This window comes from Phacochoerus africanus, chromosome 9, assembly GCF_016906955.1.
Source record: "Phacochoerus africanus isolate WHEZ1 chromosome 9, ROS_Pafr_v1, whole genome shotgun sequence".
NCBI lineage: Eukaryota > Metazoa > Chordata > Mammalia > Artiodactyla > Suidae > Phacochoerus > Phacochoerus africanus.
The window spans coordinates 78,879,985-78,899,511 of NC_062552.1; the positions used below are offsets into that span (position 1 = coordinate 78,879,985).

The 19,527-nt window shown below is 41.5% G+C and overlaps 1 protein-coding gene across 1 annotated transcript; it reads right to left on the minus strand.

The window, feature by feature from the left end:
• Positions 1 to 410: 410 nt before the first annotated feature.
• Positions 411 to 19,450, minus strand: TOX4 (TOX high mobility group box family member 4). The gene is given in 10 exon segments (XM_047796795.1): positions 411 to 949; positions 2,229 to 2,392; positions 3,758 to 4,504; positions 5,139 to 5,219; positions 7,733 to 7,839; positions 7,842 to 7,962; positions 8,306 to 8,566; positions 9,585 to 9,827; positions 19,084 to 19,152; positions 19,360 to 19,450. Coding segments are annotated over 10 exon segments (1,860 nt in total). The 5' UTR covers positions 19,366 to 19,450; the 3' UTR covers positions 411 to 888.
• Between the last annotated feature and the right edge of the window lie 77 nt (positions 19,451 to 19,527).

Below are 19,527 nucleotides of genomic sequence, written 5' to 3' on the forward strand. Positions count from 1 at the left end.
GCTATCGTGCTTTAAATAGTTGCTTATCCTGTTACAACTATGGTTTTGCTAGTCTATTATTCATTAGTTTATTTCTAAGAAAAATGAAATAAGCACATCTTAGATTAAATAAGTACCTAGGGTGTGTACTGTATTAGCCTGTGTATTATATAAGTGAAAACACCTCTGGCCTGTCTTTTAAGATACTTCAGACACAAAGTGAACACAACTTTAGACTTTGGTGAAACCTCTTAAATTAAGGATGCAGAGTTCTGCCTTTTACACTCATAAACTGAGATAACTGAGATAAGGAAGGATGTTGACTACAGAAATACATCTTCTAGGTGATGTTATTTTTCTCTATAGTCCAGTGTGCTTACTATGTTGAAAACCTTTGTCCTGAAAGTAATGTATAGAAGTGATAGTAATAGTTCCCTGTTTAAGAAATAACCTTTAATACAACCTTTTAGCCCTTTTAAGATGGATGCACACAGTGGTATTTTCTCCTAGGCCCAAAACTGAGCACTCACCTACCATTTTAATAATGTTTTAGGCAAGTCCTATGATAATTATAACAACGTTTCCTCACATAATCCCCACCACCCTCAATCAACACCCCTACGTTCTGCTTGTCCATATTCCTTCCAGCTTTTCCTCTGTTATTACTGTTTATCTCTGCTTGTTCTTGAAAGTAAAAAGCAGTTGCAGGTTATAGCAAACTAAATGGCCCTGCTCCATAGCCTAGACCCTGATGAAGAGAGATAAAAGAGGAGAAGCATCAAGGGCAGCAAGGACCATCATGGGTTGAGATCAGGCACTACCAGAAACCTAGTTTGTCTTTTAAAAAAAAAAGCTCGGTGGACATGTTCCCAGCAGATAAGTCTTCACTGGCTTGAAGAACAGGAAGGACTATTTCACAAACACCACTGTGTTTGAATTTCTAGAGGCTACCCAGGCCAAGAAGACATCCCTAAGAAAGAAAAAACACACAAAACTTATTATTACAACCTAATATATTATTTTTAAACTCTGTCTTAAACAGATTGGCAAATACTACTTGATAGGTATATAAGGGCAGTGGCCCTAAGAATGAGAAGTATAGGCAATCCTAATTTACTTCACAGGATCTGAGGGAATACCAGTGCCTTGTTCTATGGATACAGGTAAATCTAAGGAAAATCTGAGGAGGTGGATGGGCAAAATCCTCAGAACTTTTTCCCCTTCCCCCCATACTTAGCACTAGTACCTTACTGTGCTACTTACTAGTCATCTATTCCTTCTCAAATTCTAATTTCCTAAGTGGTCTGATTTGTGCTAAAGAGATAAGCTAGGCTAATATCCACAGTCACCAACAGCTTAAAGAGTCATATTTTTTCCTTTTTTTTGTCTTTTTTTGTTGTTGTTGTTGTTGTTGTTGTTGCTATTTCTTGGGCCGCTCCCGCGGCATATGGAGGTTCCCAGGCTAGGGGTTGAATCGGAGCTGTAGCCACTGGCCTATGCCAGAGCCACAGCAATGCGGGATCCGAGCCGCGTCTGCAACCTACACCACAGCTCACGGCAACGCGGGATTGTTAACCCACTGAGCAAGGGCAGGGACCGAACCCGCAACCTCATGGTTCCTAGTCGGATTCGTTAACCACTGCGCCACGACGGGAACTCCTAAAGAGTCATATTTTTAAAGAGCATACATAGAGGTAATATGGTAACTGCTATTTATGCTATCTTTATGTGTCAAATATAAACTCTTTTCTAGTTTTTCTTTTTTGGCTGCCCCATGGCATATGGGATTCCCGGGCTGGGGATCAGATCCAAGCCGAAGTTGGAACCTACACTGCAGCTGCAGATGTGGATTCTTTAACCTACTGTGTCTGGCCAGGGATCAAACTTGCATCCTGGGGCTTCAGGAACACTGTCCTATTGTGCCATAGTGGGACTCCTGTAAACTTTTTAAAGGAGGGGAACTTTTTCTTTTTATAGCCTCACCTGAAGCACATGGAAGTTCCCAGACTAGGGGTTTAATAGCGCTGCAGCTGAAGCCTACACCACAGCAACACCAGATCTGAGCTGAATCTGTGACCTATGCCACAGCTCACGGCAATGCCAGATCCTTAACCCATTGAGCAAGGCCAGTGCTTGAACTACCATGCTCACAGAGACCATGTTCTTAACCTGCTGAGCCACCACAGGAACTCCAGGAGGGGAACTTAATTTAGCCATACCTGAATTAGAAGAGGAAACTGTAAGCTCACCTGCAGTGCTTCACCACGCACTCATTGCTGCAGTACTCGTTGTCCCAGTCTTTACTCACAACAGGAGGGTTCTCACAGCCAGACCTCACACATCGAGGCTGGGGTGAGAGCGTCACAGGAGACTCATCCACCAATTCAACATCCATTTGGGGAGGAGACTCAACCTATGAGAGCCAGAAAGCACCAATGATGGACTGGACTGCTACCTACCTAGCTAGACACAAGTCAATTTAACTCTGGGATCCAATGGAGCAAGAGATGTTACAGTCCCTGACAGGTGGGGGTAAAGTTCCAAAAAAAAATGTGAGTTCCTGGTCTCCTCTATCTCCAGCTTTAGAATTTTGCCATGCAGACTGACATGAAGTCTTCTCATCAAGGGAATGCTGGCCATAATGCTAGTGTTTAATTTTAATCTTACCCATCACTGACTTATTTTCTACATTCTGAAAATATCAGATCAGAAGTAGCATGTGAGTAGAGGTTGGCTCACCTAGAGGGACTAAAAGAAGGTAAAATGAGGGGCCATTAGAAAAAAGGACAGGACAAAACCTAGAGAATCACAGTTTCCTGATTTTTGGGGGGTGGGGGTGGCGTTTTTCTTTAAAATGACTGCTTCATTAATTATGGAGTTAGAGTCACAAACAGACCCATATTTCAAAATGACTACATACTCATTTCCACTGAGCCACAATGGGAATTCCTACGTTTAAGCTTTTGATACTATATAAACAATAGTATTAACAGGGTCCACAGGTTTTCAGTGGCATGTAAGTGAAAACTAGGATAACTGGCATCTGTTCATCCCCTTACTTTTAAAGCATCAAGCCAAGTAGTCAAGTGGGAGAAAAGGAAGGATTTACCTCAAAGCTTTGAATCTGTTCATTCCCTTACTTTTGTGTTTGTGTGTGTGTGTGTTTTGTCTTTTAGAGCCACACCCTTGGCACATGGAGGTTCTCAAGCTAGGGGTCCAATTGGAGCTGTGGCCGCCGGCCTACACCACAGCAACAACAACGCTGGATCTGAGTCACATCTTCAACCTACGCCACATCTCATGGCAACGCCAGATCCTTGACCCTCTGAGTGAGGCCAGGGATCAAACCTGAAACCTCATGGTTCTTAGTTGTGTTTGCTTCCACTGCGCCATGATGGGAACTCCCATCCCCTTACTTTGAAGCATCAAGGCAAGTAGTCAAGTGGGAGAAATGGAAGGATTTATCTCAAAGCTTTGAATCCTTGGGTAGACACCTCTGAGAAACAACTCTATGCTTAAGCTGTATCTTCTCTAGTTGAACTACAGTATTACTTCTGCTTACTTAAGGAGTAGTCTGTGACAGGAGGCCAGAAACACTATGGAGCATCTTGGTTGGGACAAGTCAGCTGTTGGAAACTGTACTCTATAGGATATTTCATACTCCTGGCTGGTAGGCATTAAATAAATACCAGTAGCAACCCTGGTTTTATATGGACCAAAAAAATGTTCTTAGACATTTTCACTGGTCTAGAGAAAATATTTGAAAACGGACACTCACCTCAGGAACTACATCTGTGATCATCTCACAGATTGTCTCAGGAGAGGTTTCCTCCACAGTATGGGCCTCAGGGCTGCTGTTCATAGGCTGCTCAGGACTATTTTCTACAGGTGGTGGAACTAAGGTAGTCTGCATTTTCAGAGTGGGTGGAGGCACAATCTTGACCTGCAGCGGAGGTGGCTGTTGCTGTAAATTGATTCGAAATTTCTGTGGTGGAGGCTGTTGCATGGCCTGGAGTGGGGGAGGCTGCTGCAGAATGGTCACTTGTTGCTGAGTGGGGGGCTGAGGCATCTGTTGCAATGGAGGGGGTTGTAGTCGGGGTGGAGGCAGTTGCATAGAAGCTGCTGCTGCTGCTGCTGCCTGCAACACTGACCGAGTGACAATCTGGGCTTGTTGACTAGGCTGGATAGTAGCTGTACTGGTTTGGCCTAGTTGGAGCCCCCGGGAGGTCACCACTGTTGCTGGGATAACGGTAACCATCCCTCCTTGAGACATAGTAATAGAAGAAGGCAACATCTGTTTGGTAATAATCAACTTGGTAATATTGGGCTGACCCCCAGCTCCAGAAGATGCTTGGTTTGTCACATAGGATGAAAGAGTGGAATTAACAACAATGGAAGGAGACAGGGCAGGAGGCTCTGTTGTGGCTGGTGCTGGAGATGCTGGGTCAGCAGTTGTAGCCACAGGAGGTGGAGAAGGAGTCTGCGATGGTGGTGCTGGATCCAATTCCACTGTTTCTACAGTGGCCTAAAAGAAGACCAAAAGAAAAAGGAAAAAGAAAGTAATTGGGAGATTTATTCTCTTCCCCAGGACATATTCACTATAACCACCTTCCAACAAAAGATATATCACAGATTAGTGGGGTGGGGGAGGAGAGAAAAAGAACAACCCTGGGTGCTACCTGGCTAAAGTAAACAATAAAAATAACAAACTCAGGAAGACAGACTGTTTGGCATGGTTTATGATGGAAACAACAGGAAACCTGTTAAATATGTTTAAGCTGTGTCTTTTTTTCTAGGGCTGCACTGGTGGCATATGGAGGTGCCAGGCTTGGAACTGAACTGGAATTGTAGCTGCCGGCCTACACCACAGCCACAGCAATGCCAGGTCCAAGCCAAATGTGCGACCTACACCATAGCTCAAGGCAAAGCTGGATCCTTAACCCACTGAGTGAGGCCAGGGATCAAGTTGTGTCCTCATGGATGCTAGTCAGATTCATTTCCACTGAGCTGCAACAGGAACTCCTACATTTAAGCTTTTAATACTATATGGTATTAATAGGTTCCACAGGTTTTCAGTGGCATTTACTTCTTATAACTGCTAATAAACAGCTCAAAAAAAAATCTCATTGGTTTAAATCCACCTACCCCAGCCCTCTTACCTGACACTCCTGATTATCTTTATAAGCAGCCAGAGCCTTCAGATACTCTTTCTTGGCAGCTTCAGTTTTCCTCTTGTACACCTGTAGAAAGAGAGACTATTTAGAAAGCCCCATACTCCTAGAAAGGACTGATAATTATTCATCAATGAAAGACAGTTCATCTCCAGTCTAAATATTGACAACTCTTGGTGAATATGTTTTTGAAAGCCAGTAATCAAGACAGTTACCATGGCAGACCTTCCAGTGACCATGCATCTGGAAGCCAGCCAATCAATAAGAATAACTTACAGGATAACTACACTTCTAAAACTAACACCAATCCACATCCATTTCTGTAACTAAAACAAATCCTGACTCCAAAACTATTATAAAATCAGTAGTCTGTTTAGCCTGGGATTATGCCTAATCATTATACTCTCTGATAAGGTGTGTGGTAAACTGCAATGATGGACACAAGAATTTATCCTGTGCTGCACACCTAGTCTTTCATCAACAGCTGAAACCTATGTCCCCTTCCTTTGAATTTGGGCTAGCTGTGAGTTGCTTTAACCATTAGGGTGTGGTTGAACTGACACAAAGATGTTGGGGGCATCAGTTTTTATTCTCTTGGAACATTATTTTAAGTCTGCCATAGTGTAAAGAAGTCAGTCTAGCCTACTGGAGGATGACAGAGAACCAAGGCATTTTTGACAATAGGTAGCACCAACTGCCAGATGTGGGAGCTAGGTCATCTTGACCAGCTATCAAATATTAGCTACCATTTGAGTACAACTGTAGATATGAGGCAAAAACACCAAGAAAACCACCCAACCAATTTGTAGAATCATAAGAAATAATAAATTGCTACTGTCTTAAGCCATTAAATTTACTTGAGAAGTAGGTAACTGATACAAATTTTGTAGAATAAATTTATTGTAGAATAAATTCAAGTTTTTTTTGTTTTGTTTTGTTTTTCTTTTTTTGGTGCCTTGCCCCACATGGAGTTCGCAGGCCAGGGATCAGATCTGAGCTGCCCTCATGACCTATGCCGCAGCTGCAGCAATGCCAGATCCTTTAACCCACTGTGCCAGGCCAGGGATCAAACCTGCATCCTGGGGCTGCAAAGATGCAGATCCCAGTGAGCCACAGTGGGAACTTCCAGTTTTTTGTTTTAATGATTAACAACTCACTGTGACATAAGACCTGGGGAGTTTTAGGGTAATGATAATTAAAACCATTCAATTGCAATTATATCTTACATAGTATCATAATTTTCATTCGTTTAATCCAGATTACATTTAGGGAAATTAATTTTTTTTTGTGTGTCTTTTTGCTATTTCTTGGGCCGCTCCCTCGGCATATGGAGGTTCCTAAGCTAGGGGTCCAATCGGAGCTACAGCCACTGGCCTGTGCCAGAGCCACAGCAACTTGGGATCCGAGCTGCATCTGCAACCTACACCACAGCTCACGGCAACGCCGGATCGTTAACCCACTGAGCAAGGGCAGGGATCGAACCCGCAACCTCATAGTTCCTAGTCGGATTCATTAACCACTGCGCCACGACGGGAACTCCAAATGATATTTTTCAAGTTTATATGATGCCAATCAAAAAAATGTAAATCCAAACTTGGTTGTAGATTTATTTTTTAATACCTTTTTTTCTTGACTGCTGGTAGTTTATGGAGTTCCCAGGCCCATAAGATCTGAGCTACAGCTGTGACAAACACTGCAACTATAACACCAGGTCCTTAACCAACTGTGTCCAGCTGGGGATCAAACCTGCAACCTGGTGCTGCAGAGATGCCACAGACCCCATTAAGCCACAGTGGGAACTCCAGTTGTAGATTTTATTTTTTTTTGGCTGCCCCTGCAGCATGTGGAATTTCCTAGGATGGGATGGAACCCTCACCACATTAGTGACAAGGCTGGGTCCTTAACCCACTGTGCTACCAGGGAACTCCTGGTTATGGATTTTATAGTTAACTACAGCATGCAACCTACCGAAGCATAGCCTAATTTTACAGATGGAAAAGAAAGGGCTTAGAAAAGTTGTATTTAAAACAAACAAAAAAAAATACAGTGGGGAAAAAAAATAATAAAATAAAATGGACTGCAGAAAAAAAAAGTTGGATTTAGTGTTTTTATAATAACTAATTATCATACTAAATTATTTTACTAATTAATAATTTTTAGATGGGTATTCTGGATTCCATGTATGGCTACAACTTTTAAGACAAAGAATGATCTTGAATGCCATTAACAAAGAGTTTATATCAAATAAGAATTTGTAAAAAAGTTAAAACTTTTACTTTTTTGGGCCACACCCGAGGCATATGGAGATTCCCAGGATAAAGGTCAAATTGAAGCTGTAGCTGCCAGCCTACGCCACAGCCACAGCAATGCAGGATCCGAACCTTGTCTGTGACCTACACCACAGCTCACAGCAACACCGGATCCTTAACCCACTGAGTGAGGCCAGGGATTGAACCCGAAATCTCATGGTTCCTAGTCGGATTCGATTCCACTGTGCCACAATGGGAACTCTAAAAACTTAGTTTTTATCCCCTTGCTTCTTAGAGTATTCACTATCCCCTAGTTCTTCATTATTTGCTCACCTGCTTTTGCTCCTCTCCAAGACTGTCCCACATGGAGGCCACAATTTTTGAAACCTCCCCAAAAGTGGCATTGGGATTCTGTCCCTTGATGGCAGCTTGTGTGTCACGAAGAACAAAGCATATGCTGAAACTGGTTTTTGAGGTTCATTAGGATCTTTCTTTTTTCTCTTCTTTGGAGCCTTCTGCTTTTTCCCTGCTTCCACCACAACTGTCTTCTGGCTGGGAAGTTGCTGTAGGGGAAAAAGAAAATTATAAGAAGAAGGGAAGTATTGTGTCTGCAGAATTTAAGAAATGGACTTTTAAATGGGGTAAATTAGTCACATGAATAGAATTTTCAGAAATGCTAAAAATAGAAGGAGTAAGATTAAGATATTAGTAAAGTATGTGAGGACCAATAAGAATGGGGATTGGAAGGAGAAATGTAAATTATAAGTTGAGAAGTGGGACCCTAAACCCAGAAAAGATCAAAGGAGATGGCAGGACAGGAGTAAAGAATACTCAGTAGAATCTGTGGGGCAAGAGTTTTATCCCAGAATAACATGGCAGATTTGATTTTGGCAGGGAATGCCTCACCCTCCGGAATTCCTCAACACCATCCTCATGAAGTGAACTAGTAGGTGAAGGGGTGGTTGAAAGACGATCCTCAGGTGACTGGGCAGGTGGCAGGATGGTGCCACCCCCTAAGCTCAAACCAAGTTGAGAACTCAGTTCTGACTGATCAATGGTGGTCAACTGGCTATGCCCCATCAAGCCAGATGTCATGTCTGTCATTGGTACATCAATTGTAACAGGTGGGTTGGCGCTATACTGAGTTCCTATAGAATGATCCAAGTCCTGAGAGAAGCAGAAGGACTAATTATAAACACTAAATATAAAAAACACCACTCCCCCACCCCCCACCCAAATTCAGGACAGTTCATAAACTCTCTGCTTACCCAAGATGTATCACTGTTTAAACATCAAATAATTTATATACATATAAGTCATATTAAGCTTTTTAATAAAATACAGAAATTACTAAAGTCACTTCTTTGTACACAAAGGGCTGTATCAAAATAACCAAAAGTAACCAAAGCAGTCTTAATTTTGGAAATGTTAATTTAAAGAGCAAGTAAATTACTCAGTAATTTGGGGATAGTGATGATACTCAGGGTAAAGAAAAATTCCCCCCCTGTACCTTCCTAAAACAGTGGCTGTTAAAAAGTTGCAATGCACAAGCAATCAGAGTAAATAAGGCCAATGTTAGAGATGTTTGACATCTAGCAGAGTGTGTGATGTACGACTGATGGAATGTGCTAGAAGACAGTTTTTGTTTTGGGAGCCTGTGGCATGTGGACAGTCCCAGCCCAGGGATCAAATCTGTGCCACAGCAGCAACCCAAGCCACTGCAGTGACAATGCTGGATCCTTAACCCTCTGCGCCACAAGGGACCTCCCAAACATATTTGAATCCATCCCTTAACATGGCAGCTATCACACTTATATTTGCAAGGCAGCTATGCTCACCACTATCACCAAGGCCACTCACTCTCACATTTGAATCCTAGGATGTGAAAACCGTAATAGTAGGGGGAAAAAACTTTTTTTTCTTTCAAAAATCCCAATAAATCATTTTCATTTCAGGGTTAACACTGGACATTTTATAATTTTAAAAATTTTTCAAGTAAAATTGATTCAGATGATAAATCTCATTTATTCAGGAGAAATGAAATCTTTGTTGGTGAGCCTGAGCCAGAAGAATGAGAAATAAGTAATATCCTGAATGTAGTGGGGAACAAAGTGTCATTTATATCCTCCCTTACATCAGGCCTTAATACGAGCGTGGGTAAGCCTGATAACGTCTTGCCCCTTACCATGGTCAAGCCCCCACTCAGGAGCCCCCCGCCCTGCTCCATCAAGCCATGGGTCATGCCCACAGGCATGTCCAATGTCTGGACCCCATATTGGGCTGAAAAGCTGCCATCCTGAGAGGAGGAAGGGTCTGCCAGGTCATCAAAGTGTCCAACCACATCCGAGACAGCCAGTGAGGGATCAGAATCCAAGGAGATGGGTGGGATTTCAAACTCCTCATCGCCTAAGCTTGGTGTATGGAACGTCTGCAGGGAGGAGAAGAGAAAAAGATTTAGTGGGAAGAGGAGAGACTGCATACTGCTAAGTTAAGAACATGGCCGAGCACTGGAGATTGTCAGCGAACCTCTTTTCAGCCTGGATCCTATTTTTGTTATCAGTTTCTTAGGACTTATTTATTTTTACAAATAAGTCTCTCTTCTTCTTTATGTGGTTGGTACATACAAGGCTGCCAACATCAATCACAGTTTTCAATTCTTTCATCTCTTTCCTACCTTCACCATGTTGATTGTAAGGACCTACCCTTTATAACCTGTTTAGCTATGATGCTTAAATCTCTCTAAAGATTCTAGTAGACAGCAGGTATTTCAAATGTACTACACCTCAACTGTGTCATCACACAAACTGTCAACCAGATAATTATAGTTTGTTGCTCTAGGTTCCTTTGAAACAGATCCTAAAAGGTACCGTCATGGGAAACTTACGCCCCTCTAAAAGATACACACTTAAGAATCTCCTACCTCTTCTCCATTTTAGAAATCATGATGTCAACAACAAATAAAACTCCCATTTGTACAAGATTTTCGGACAGCCCAACAATGCCAAGGTAAGGATAATAGTGACAAAAACATTCGTAAGAGATACAGCCAGAAGGCAAACTGGTTCTCTAACTGTTCCCAAACACATTCCTAGTCTTGCTCTGAACAAGCCTTTCTGCAAGAGAGGAAGAAAAAAAGAGATTACTCCAGCTGGAAGACCCAATCCCTTCCTCTGAGTCTAAGTACAATTTAATATCCTCTCTATCCTGAACGAGGCCACCATTCATGGAGCTAAGAGACATATGTCTGGCCTAAAATAATAATAAATGCTATGTTCTTTTTTGGGGCGGGGGGGGGGGGGGGGGCTGCATCCACAGCATATGGAAACTCATGGGCCAGGGATAGAATTCGAACCTCAGCAGCGACCCAAGCCACTACAGTGACAACATTGAATCCTTAATCTGCTCTATCTCAAGAGAATTCCAATATCACTATTTTAAGTGTTTCTAGGAGTTCCCATCATGGCTCAGCGGAAATGAATCTGACTAGTATTCATGAGGACGCAGGTTTGATCCCTTGCCTCGCTCAGTGGGTTAAGGATCTGGCGTTGTTGTGGCTGTGGTACAGGCCAGCGGCTACAGCTCCAATTCGACCCGTAGCCTGGGAACCTCCTTATGCCGTGGATGCAGCCCTAAAAAGACCAAAAATAAATAAATAAATTTTTCTAGACGGAATATTTCCAGCTATTAAAACTAGGGAGAAAGAATGTCTATGAAATGCCCAACTTCTCTGAATCACATTGGGAAACAAGTCTCCTAGAAGAAAAAAACATACGGATATAGCTTCATTTCTTTATTTTCCTCCTCTAAGAGCCTTACTATCTTACTCATCATGTTAAAAATTTGGGCTATAACAAGAGGGGATAAAGAGCATAAGAGCAGACAATTCTTGAAGAAAAAACTAAAACTCTCCCCAAGAACTTAACTTTTCTCAGTACACAGCTCATAATTTTTGTTATTATGTGGAAGTTCTTAACTTCAGGTCCATGACTCTGAAATTTCCTTTAAGTTTATGTCAGCATTTTTCAGGAAGGGAGTACAAAGATTTTTACCAAATTCTCATGCAAACAAACAAAGTTACAGGAACAAGAGAAAGGATCTGAGGAAATATTTATTGTTCTAGATTAAAACTTGTATAATAGTGGTTTACAGTTTTTAAGAAGATACAGGTTGCTTTGGTAAAGCAAAAGATGACTATCCTTTTCTGCTTACCACAACAAATAAAAAAGCAACTCTGCTGAGATATGAGAATGATACTATTTGTTTATGAGAACTGAAAAAAAAACTCACATACAAAACAAGAGAGGATTGTTCAACAAAGGACTAGCTAGCCTTCATAAAACATCTGGAGTTAATTCCGTTGTATCAAATTAACAAGGCATTATTTATGGGCATTTTTTGGGGGGGGGGATTTTGTTTGATTCCTTTTTTTTTCTTTTTAGGGCTGCACCTGTGGCATATGGAGGTTCCCAGGTTAGGGGTCAAATTGGAGCTGTAGCTGCTGGCCTACACCACATCCACAGCAACACAGGATCCGAGCCACATCTGCAACCTACACCACAGCTCATGGCAAGGCCGGATCCTTAATGCACTAGCAAGGCCAGGGATTGAACTTGCGTACTCAAAGTGCAATGGATGCTAGTCAGATTCGTTAAACGCTGAGCCATGACGGGAACTCGTTTGTTTTCTTTTTAAAAAAAGAAGAGTAAAATAATGACAGGGATCAAGAATACAGAAGGGAGTTCCCACTGTGAAGCAGCAAGTTAAGAATCTGGTGTTGTCTCTGAGGTGGTGCAGATTCCATCCCTGCCCTGGCACAGTGAGTTAAGGATCTGGTGTTGCTGCAGCTGTGGCATAGGCTGCACTGTGGCTTGGATTTGTTCCCTGGCCAGGGAACTTCCATATACTGTGCGAGTGGCCAAAATAGAAAAAAAAAAAAATACAGAAAGGTAAGCCACATGCTAGAATAGAGATCCACTCCAAATCTTTTACCACAAATAATCTGTAAGATCATGGGTAAAATCCAATAATGAAGTTACTTTTAGTGGATTTACTACATAACTAAATCATACTCTAGACTGTCAAATATAAAATAAAGAAAAACCAGGAAATATTAAAGTAAAAATAAATGATTTGAACACAGAAGAAGAAAACAGGAACATGATGCTGCTACCTTCCCACTTAGCTTTTGTTTCCTTCTCTCCTAGAGAGGAAGCAGTTTGGGAATTACAGTTTGTTTGTTTATCTTTTTATTTATTTGCCTTTTTAGGGCCACACTCATGGCATATGTAGGTTCCCAGGCTCGGGGGCAAGTCAGAGCTGTAGCTGCTACAGCTCATGGGCAATGCCAGATCCTTAACCCACTGAGCAAGGCCAAGGATCGAACCTGCATCCTCATGGATACTACCACTGAGTCATGATGGGAACTCCTATCCAGTATTTCTTTAAGTAGTTTCTTGTGTATATTTGTGTATATTTCTTTATTTATTTAAAATAAATTTATTTTAATCAAACACCTATTTTTTCAATAATACATTGATAGTATGGGCTATTAAAATAACTTAATTGTTCTTAAAAAATGATATAATAGTGAAAAATTTAACTATTCAGCCTGAAATCATTAACTGGTTCTAATGTTATAAATACCTTTCCTAATTAAGGATAGTTATCTTTATGACTTATTTCTTCAAAGTGCTCAAAGTGCAATATTATTATCTAAGAGCCAACCTGAATGAGAGAAACAAAGATTAAATTCCCTTCAGATTATAGGGCTTTCTTCTCTCAAGCAATGCTATAATAATGCTAAGCCTTCCTCTCTGGACTCTTACTCTTCAAAAATTACTATCATTATTATATATATATATATATACACACACACACACACCCAATTAACTACCAGCCAGATAAAGACACAAAACATTTCCATCACTCTAAAAGACTTTCTCATGCTCCTTCTAGTCAATACTTCCTCCCTTTCACAACAGGTACCACTATTCTGATTTCTATCAGCACAGTATAATTTTGTCTGTTCATGATCTTCATTAAAAAATGAATTCATATAGTATCTACTCTTTTTGTCTGGCTTCTTTTACTCAACAATATATTTTTGAGATCACCCAGGCTGCATTTATTACTAGTTCATTCTTTTTTTTTATTGCTGCCTAGTACTCTTTTTTTTTTTTTTTTTTGGCCACCCTGCAGCATATGGAGTTCTGGGGCCAGATCCAAGCTATAGTTCTGGCCTATGCCACACCTGCAGCAACGCCAGATCCTTTTAACCCACTGTGGTGGGCCAGAGATTGAACATGCATCCTGATACTGCAGGGACATGGCTGATACTGTTGCACCACAATGGGAACTCCTAATATTCCCTTTTTACAAATGTACCAGTTTATAGACATTTGGTTTGTTTCTACTGTTTACTATATAAACAAAGTTGCTGTGAACATACATGTCTTTAAAGAGTATATACACTTATTTCATATATATATATATGGAATTACTAGGTCACAGGATACGTATATATTTATCTTTAGTAGATACTGCTAGTTTTACAAAGTGGTTAAATCAATTTACACCCTCACCAGCAATGATTAAGACTTAACCTACAGCTTGTCAACTCTTGGAATTGTCAGTCTTTTTAGTTTTAACCATTCTGGTGGGTGTGAAATGGTACCTAATTATGATTTTAGTTGGCAATTCCCTGATTAATGATGATGACACTTTCTCATATGCATAATGGCAATTTGGATACCCCCACTTGTGATGTATGAGTTCAAATCTTCTGCTCATTTTAAAATTGTATTCTTTGGAGTTCCTGCTGTGTAGTGGGTTAAGAATCCAACTGCAGTGGCTTGGTTCACTGTTGGGTGAAGGTTCCATCCCTGGCCTGGCTCAGAGGGTTAAAGGATCTGGCAATGCCAAACCTGCAGTGTAGGTTCCTGACCCAAGAATTTCCATATGCCATAGGTGCAGCCATTAAAAAAAGAAAAAGAAAAAGAAAATGGAGTCTTTATTTTACTCTGCAGAGGTATCTGAATATACTCTAAATATGACCCAGATATATATATATATATATATTAAAATATCTTCTCCCAGTCTGTGAAGGGCCTATGTAATTTCTTAATGTCTTTTGATGGGAAGAAGTTCTCAATTTCAATGAAGTCCAATTTTTCAAATTTTTTATGGTTCATACTTTTGTGAACATTTGTTTTTCTTGGAAGAAAACAATACTGTCAAAATGACTATACTACCCAAGGCAATCTACAGATTCAATGCAATCCCTATCAAATTACTAACAGCATTTTTCACAAACCTAGAACAAAAGATTTTAAAGTTTGTTTGGAAGCACAGAAGACCCAGAAAAGCCAAAACAATCCTGAAAAAGAAAAATGGAGCTGGAGGAATGGAACTCCCTGACCTCAGACTATACTACAAAGCTACAATCATCAAAACAATATGGTAGTGGCACAAAAACAGAAACATACATCAGTGGAACAGGACAGAAAGCCCAGAATTAAACCTTACATGCACCTACAGTCAACTAATTTATGACAAAAGAGGAAAGAATATACAATGGAGAAAAGACAGTCTCTTCAATAAGTGGTGCTGGGAAAACTAGACAGCTACATATAAAGAATGAAATTAGAACACTCCCTAACACCATACACAAAAATAAACTCAAAATGGATTAAAGACCTAAACATAAGATCAGATACTTTACTCTGAGAGAAAACATAGGCTGAGCACTCCCTGACATAAACCATAGCAGTATCTTCTCAGATCCACCTCCTAGAGTAATGACAATAAAAACAAAAATAAACAAATGGCACTTAATTAAGCTTAAAAGTTTTTACAAAGCAAAGGAAACCCTAAGGAAATGACAAGACAATCCACGACAAGACAAGAATGGGAGAAAATATTTGCAAATGAAGCGACTGACAAGGGATTAATCTCCACAATTTATAAATACCTTCTGGAGTTCAAAACCAAAAAAGCAAACAACCCCATCAAAAAAAGGGCAGAAGATCTAAACAAACAATTCTCCAAAGAAGACATATAGATGGCTAAAAAACACATGAAGAGGGAGTTCCCGTCATGGCGCAGTGGTTAACGAATCCGACCAGGAACCATGAGGTTGCGGGTTCGGTCCCGCCCTTGCTCAGTGGGTTAACGATCCGGCATTGCCATGAGCTGTGGTGTAGGTTGCAGACGCGGCTCGGATCCCGCGTTGCTGTGGCTCTGGCGTAGGCCGGTGGCTACAGCTCCGATTAGACCCCTAGCCTGGGAACCTCCATATGCCACAGGAGCGGCCCAAGAAATAGCAAAAAGACAAAAACAAAACAAAACAAAACAATAACACATGAAGAGATGTTCAACATCACTAATTATTAGAGAAATACAAGTCAAAACCACTATTAGGTACCACCTTACACCAGCCAGAATGGCTATCATCGAAAAGTCTACAATGAATGCTGGAGAGGGTATGGAGAAAAGGAAATGCTCTTATACTCTTGGTGGGAATGTAAATTGATGCAACCACTATGAAAACAGTATGGAGATTCCTCAGAAAACTAAATTACCATTTGATCCAGTAATCCCACTCCTGGCATCTAGCCAGAGAAAACCATGACTCTAAAGGATACATGTACCCCAATGTTCACTGCAGCACTATATACAGTAGCCAAGACGTGGAAACAACCTAAATGTCCATGGACAGAGGAGTGGATAAAGAAGATGTGGTACACATACACAATGGAATATTACTCGGCCATAAAAAGGTCTGAAATAAAGGCATTTGCAGCAACACAGACGGATCTAGCAATATCATGTTAAGTGAAGTAAGTCAGTGAGAAACAAATGTTGTAGGCAATCACTTATTGGTGGAATCTAAAAAAACGATACAATGAACTTCTCTGCAGAACAGAAACTGACTCACAGACTTTGAAAAACTTATGGTTACCAAAGGAAACAGGTTGTGAGGGAGGGATGGGCTGGAGGTTTGGGATAGAAATGTTGTAAAATTAGGTTGTGAAGATGGTTGTACAACTATAAATATAATAAAATTTTAAAAAGGAGAAAACTCCCAGAGTTCCCGCTATGGCACAGTGAGTTAAGAATCTGACTGTATCAGCTTGGGTCACTGCAGAGGTTTGATCCCCACTAAGAATCCAGCGTTGCCACAGCTGCAGCATAGGGTGCAGCTGCAGCTCATGTTTAATCCCTGGCCTGGGAACATCCATATGTCACAGTAGGTATGGCCATATAAAAGAAAAAAAAAAACCTCCAAAAATAACTCTTTGGGAGTTCCTGTTGTGGTGCACTGGAAACAAATCCAACTAGGAACGGTAAGGTTTTGGGTTCAATCCCTAGCCTCGCTCAGTGGGTTAAGGATCTGGTGTTGCCATGAGCTGTAGTGTAGGTCCCAGACACGGCTCAGATCTGGCATTGCTGTGGCTCTGGCATAGGCTGGCAACAACAGCTCTGATTAGACCCCTAGCCTGGGAACCTCCATATGCCATGGGTGCGGCCCTAAAAAGACAAAAACAAAACAAAACAAAAAAACACAAAATTACTCTCTTCTAAAAATACATATTTTTAAATTACCTAGTGCTAAGTTGTATCTGGGGTGGCTAACAGTAGGACCAGAAACATTAAAACCACAGACCAATTAAAATAAAGAAAAAAAATAGGCGAAAGAATGGCAAAGAAACTGTAATGAGAAGGACAAATATTAACAATGACAGAGCCCTAAGCTTAAAGGTAGCCACTGAAATTTAGTTATGAACTTCTTGGCAAAATAGGTTTTTTTAAAAAGCCTTAAAGTCATAAAGCTAAAACAAATGATAGACTCAAACTCTGAAAGTTCCTTGATGAAGCCCATGTGAAATTTAAAACACTCTAAATAAGAAATTTAAACTGGAGAGACAGGAGTTCCCATCCTGGCTCAGTGGTTAACGAACCCGACTAGTATTCAGGAGGATGTGGGTTCAATCCGCGGCCTCGCTCAGTGGGTTAAGGATCCAGCGTTGCTGCTTAGTTTGCAGACACAGCTCAGATCTCATGTTGCTGTGACTGTGGGGCAGGCCAGCAACTGTAGTTCCGATTCAACCCCTAGCCTGGGAATCTCCATATGCCATGGGTATGGCTCTAAAAAGAAAGAAAAATAAATTAAATTGTGGTGACATGGTTCAGAAGTTGGCAATGATGTGCTTTCATGCGGATGAGGCCAATGTGAAATTTAAAACACTCCAAATAATGAAATTAACCATGGAGATATCACTCAAAAGAAAATGGCAATGAGACTGAAAAGCATCAAACAGATTTAGTTTTGTTTCTTTTGGCTTTTTAGGGCTGTACCCCTGGCACATGGAGGTTCCCAGGCTAGGGGTCCAATGGGAGCTACAGCCACTGGCCTATATCACAGCCACAGCAATGTCAGATCTGAGCCACATCTGCATCCTACACCACAGCTCACAGCAACACCGGATCCTTAACCCACTGAGTAAGGCCAGGGATCAAACCCTCAACCTCATGGTTCCTAGTCGGATTCATTTCCACTGCGCCCCAAAGCAGAACTCCTAGTTTTATATTGTTTCTAAATTTGCTGCTCATTTATAACACATTCTCCTGTTTAGGAGAATAAAACAAACAGTAAATGCAATGAAGAAAATATGAAAAAATAGCAAATGCCCCTTGCTAATCAAATTCTCATCCGTGAAAACATTAAGATTTATTATAGGATAAGTTCATTCAACAGCAGCTGAGAATTCTTGTTACAAAAAGCTAATAAAAATGGTTTACGACATGTTTGAAAACAAAATCCTCAAAAGATATTGGAAAGTTCATAACTTCAGTTTCTTAAGACTGAGAAATTTATTTGTATCTGTTCCATCTTTCCCTTTTGCCTTGCCTAAGTAAATGACGCATACTTATGACAGTATTTCAACTAAAACTTTTCCAGTAATACTAAAGGACCTCACCATGACCATTACATTTACCTCACAACGTCATAAGAAACTATTATTACAGCCATTTGACAGCTGGGGAAACTGTGACATACAAAGGTGAAGTAAGATGCCCAAACTCTGAGTCACTGGCAAACAGAAACACATATTCTACTCAACTCCATGTTTTCTGAAGGCAACTATTTCCTTTCATCCTGTCGCTAGCAAAACAAGCTAACACCACGTAAGTAAACATAACTTTTTAAAAAATCACTGAGTAGAAAATTTTAATGAAACAAAGACCCCTTCAACAGAGTACGTTTTAAGAGTGAACACATTTCATAGTTATTCTCTACTAGGTAAACTCCTTCCCTCTCCCCAATTTCTTTGGCTGAAACACCTCCCTGCTGCGATCCCCCAAGATTGTTTTAGTTACTTCTCCTTCTCCGGATTGGAATCCAGAGAAATTCCACTCTGGATTCCAATCCGGAATCACTGAAATAAATAGGTACGCTCTTTTCAAGGTCTTGCTCTTCTGATGACAACTTCCCAGGCCCTCCCCTGAGCCCTCATAGGCTCTGGAAGCAACTGCCACTCTTCTGCAAACATCAATCACGGCCCCGGATTCCCAACCACCAGCCCCCGGCGTCCACGCTCCCCTCCCCACCACCCTACCCCACCTCCTCTGCCTCAGCAGCCCCCCACCCCCCCGCCGCCGTAACGTCGGCAGCTCTTGCTCACCTCGGCCCCTGACAGGAAGGGGTGCGAGGGTCCAGTGATCGTCAGGTAATTGTCACTTCCTCCGGGAAACTGGAAACCAAAAGAAAGCCGCGAGGATGTTAGAGGAAGTAGGGAATTAGGTTGGAGCGACGGATTTTGACCCCGACATTATGACAACATTCCCGAAACTCGGCTCTCTCCCCTCCCGGCAGCCGCTTCTCCGCCCGACTTCCCATCTCTGCTTCAACTCCGTCAGCCGCGTTCTCTCGCCAGCCTTCTTAGCGCTCAGGCGCTTACCTCCATCTTCACACAACGGCTACCACAGCCTCAGTGCCCTCATCGCTCCCACCGCCCCTACAGGACACGGAACTGCCGTCACTTCCGCAACGACGTGCGTGGCTCTCAGCTGACTGGAAGGAGCGCCGTGGGGCTGTTGTGAGTCAGGCCCGGGAAACCCGAGCGGAC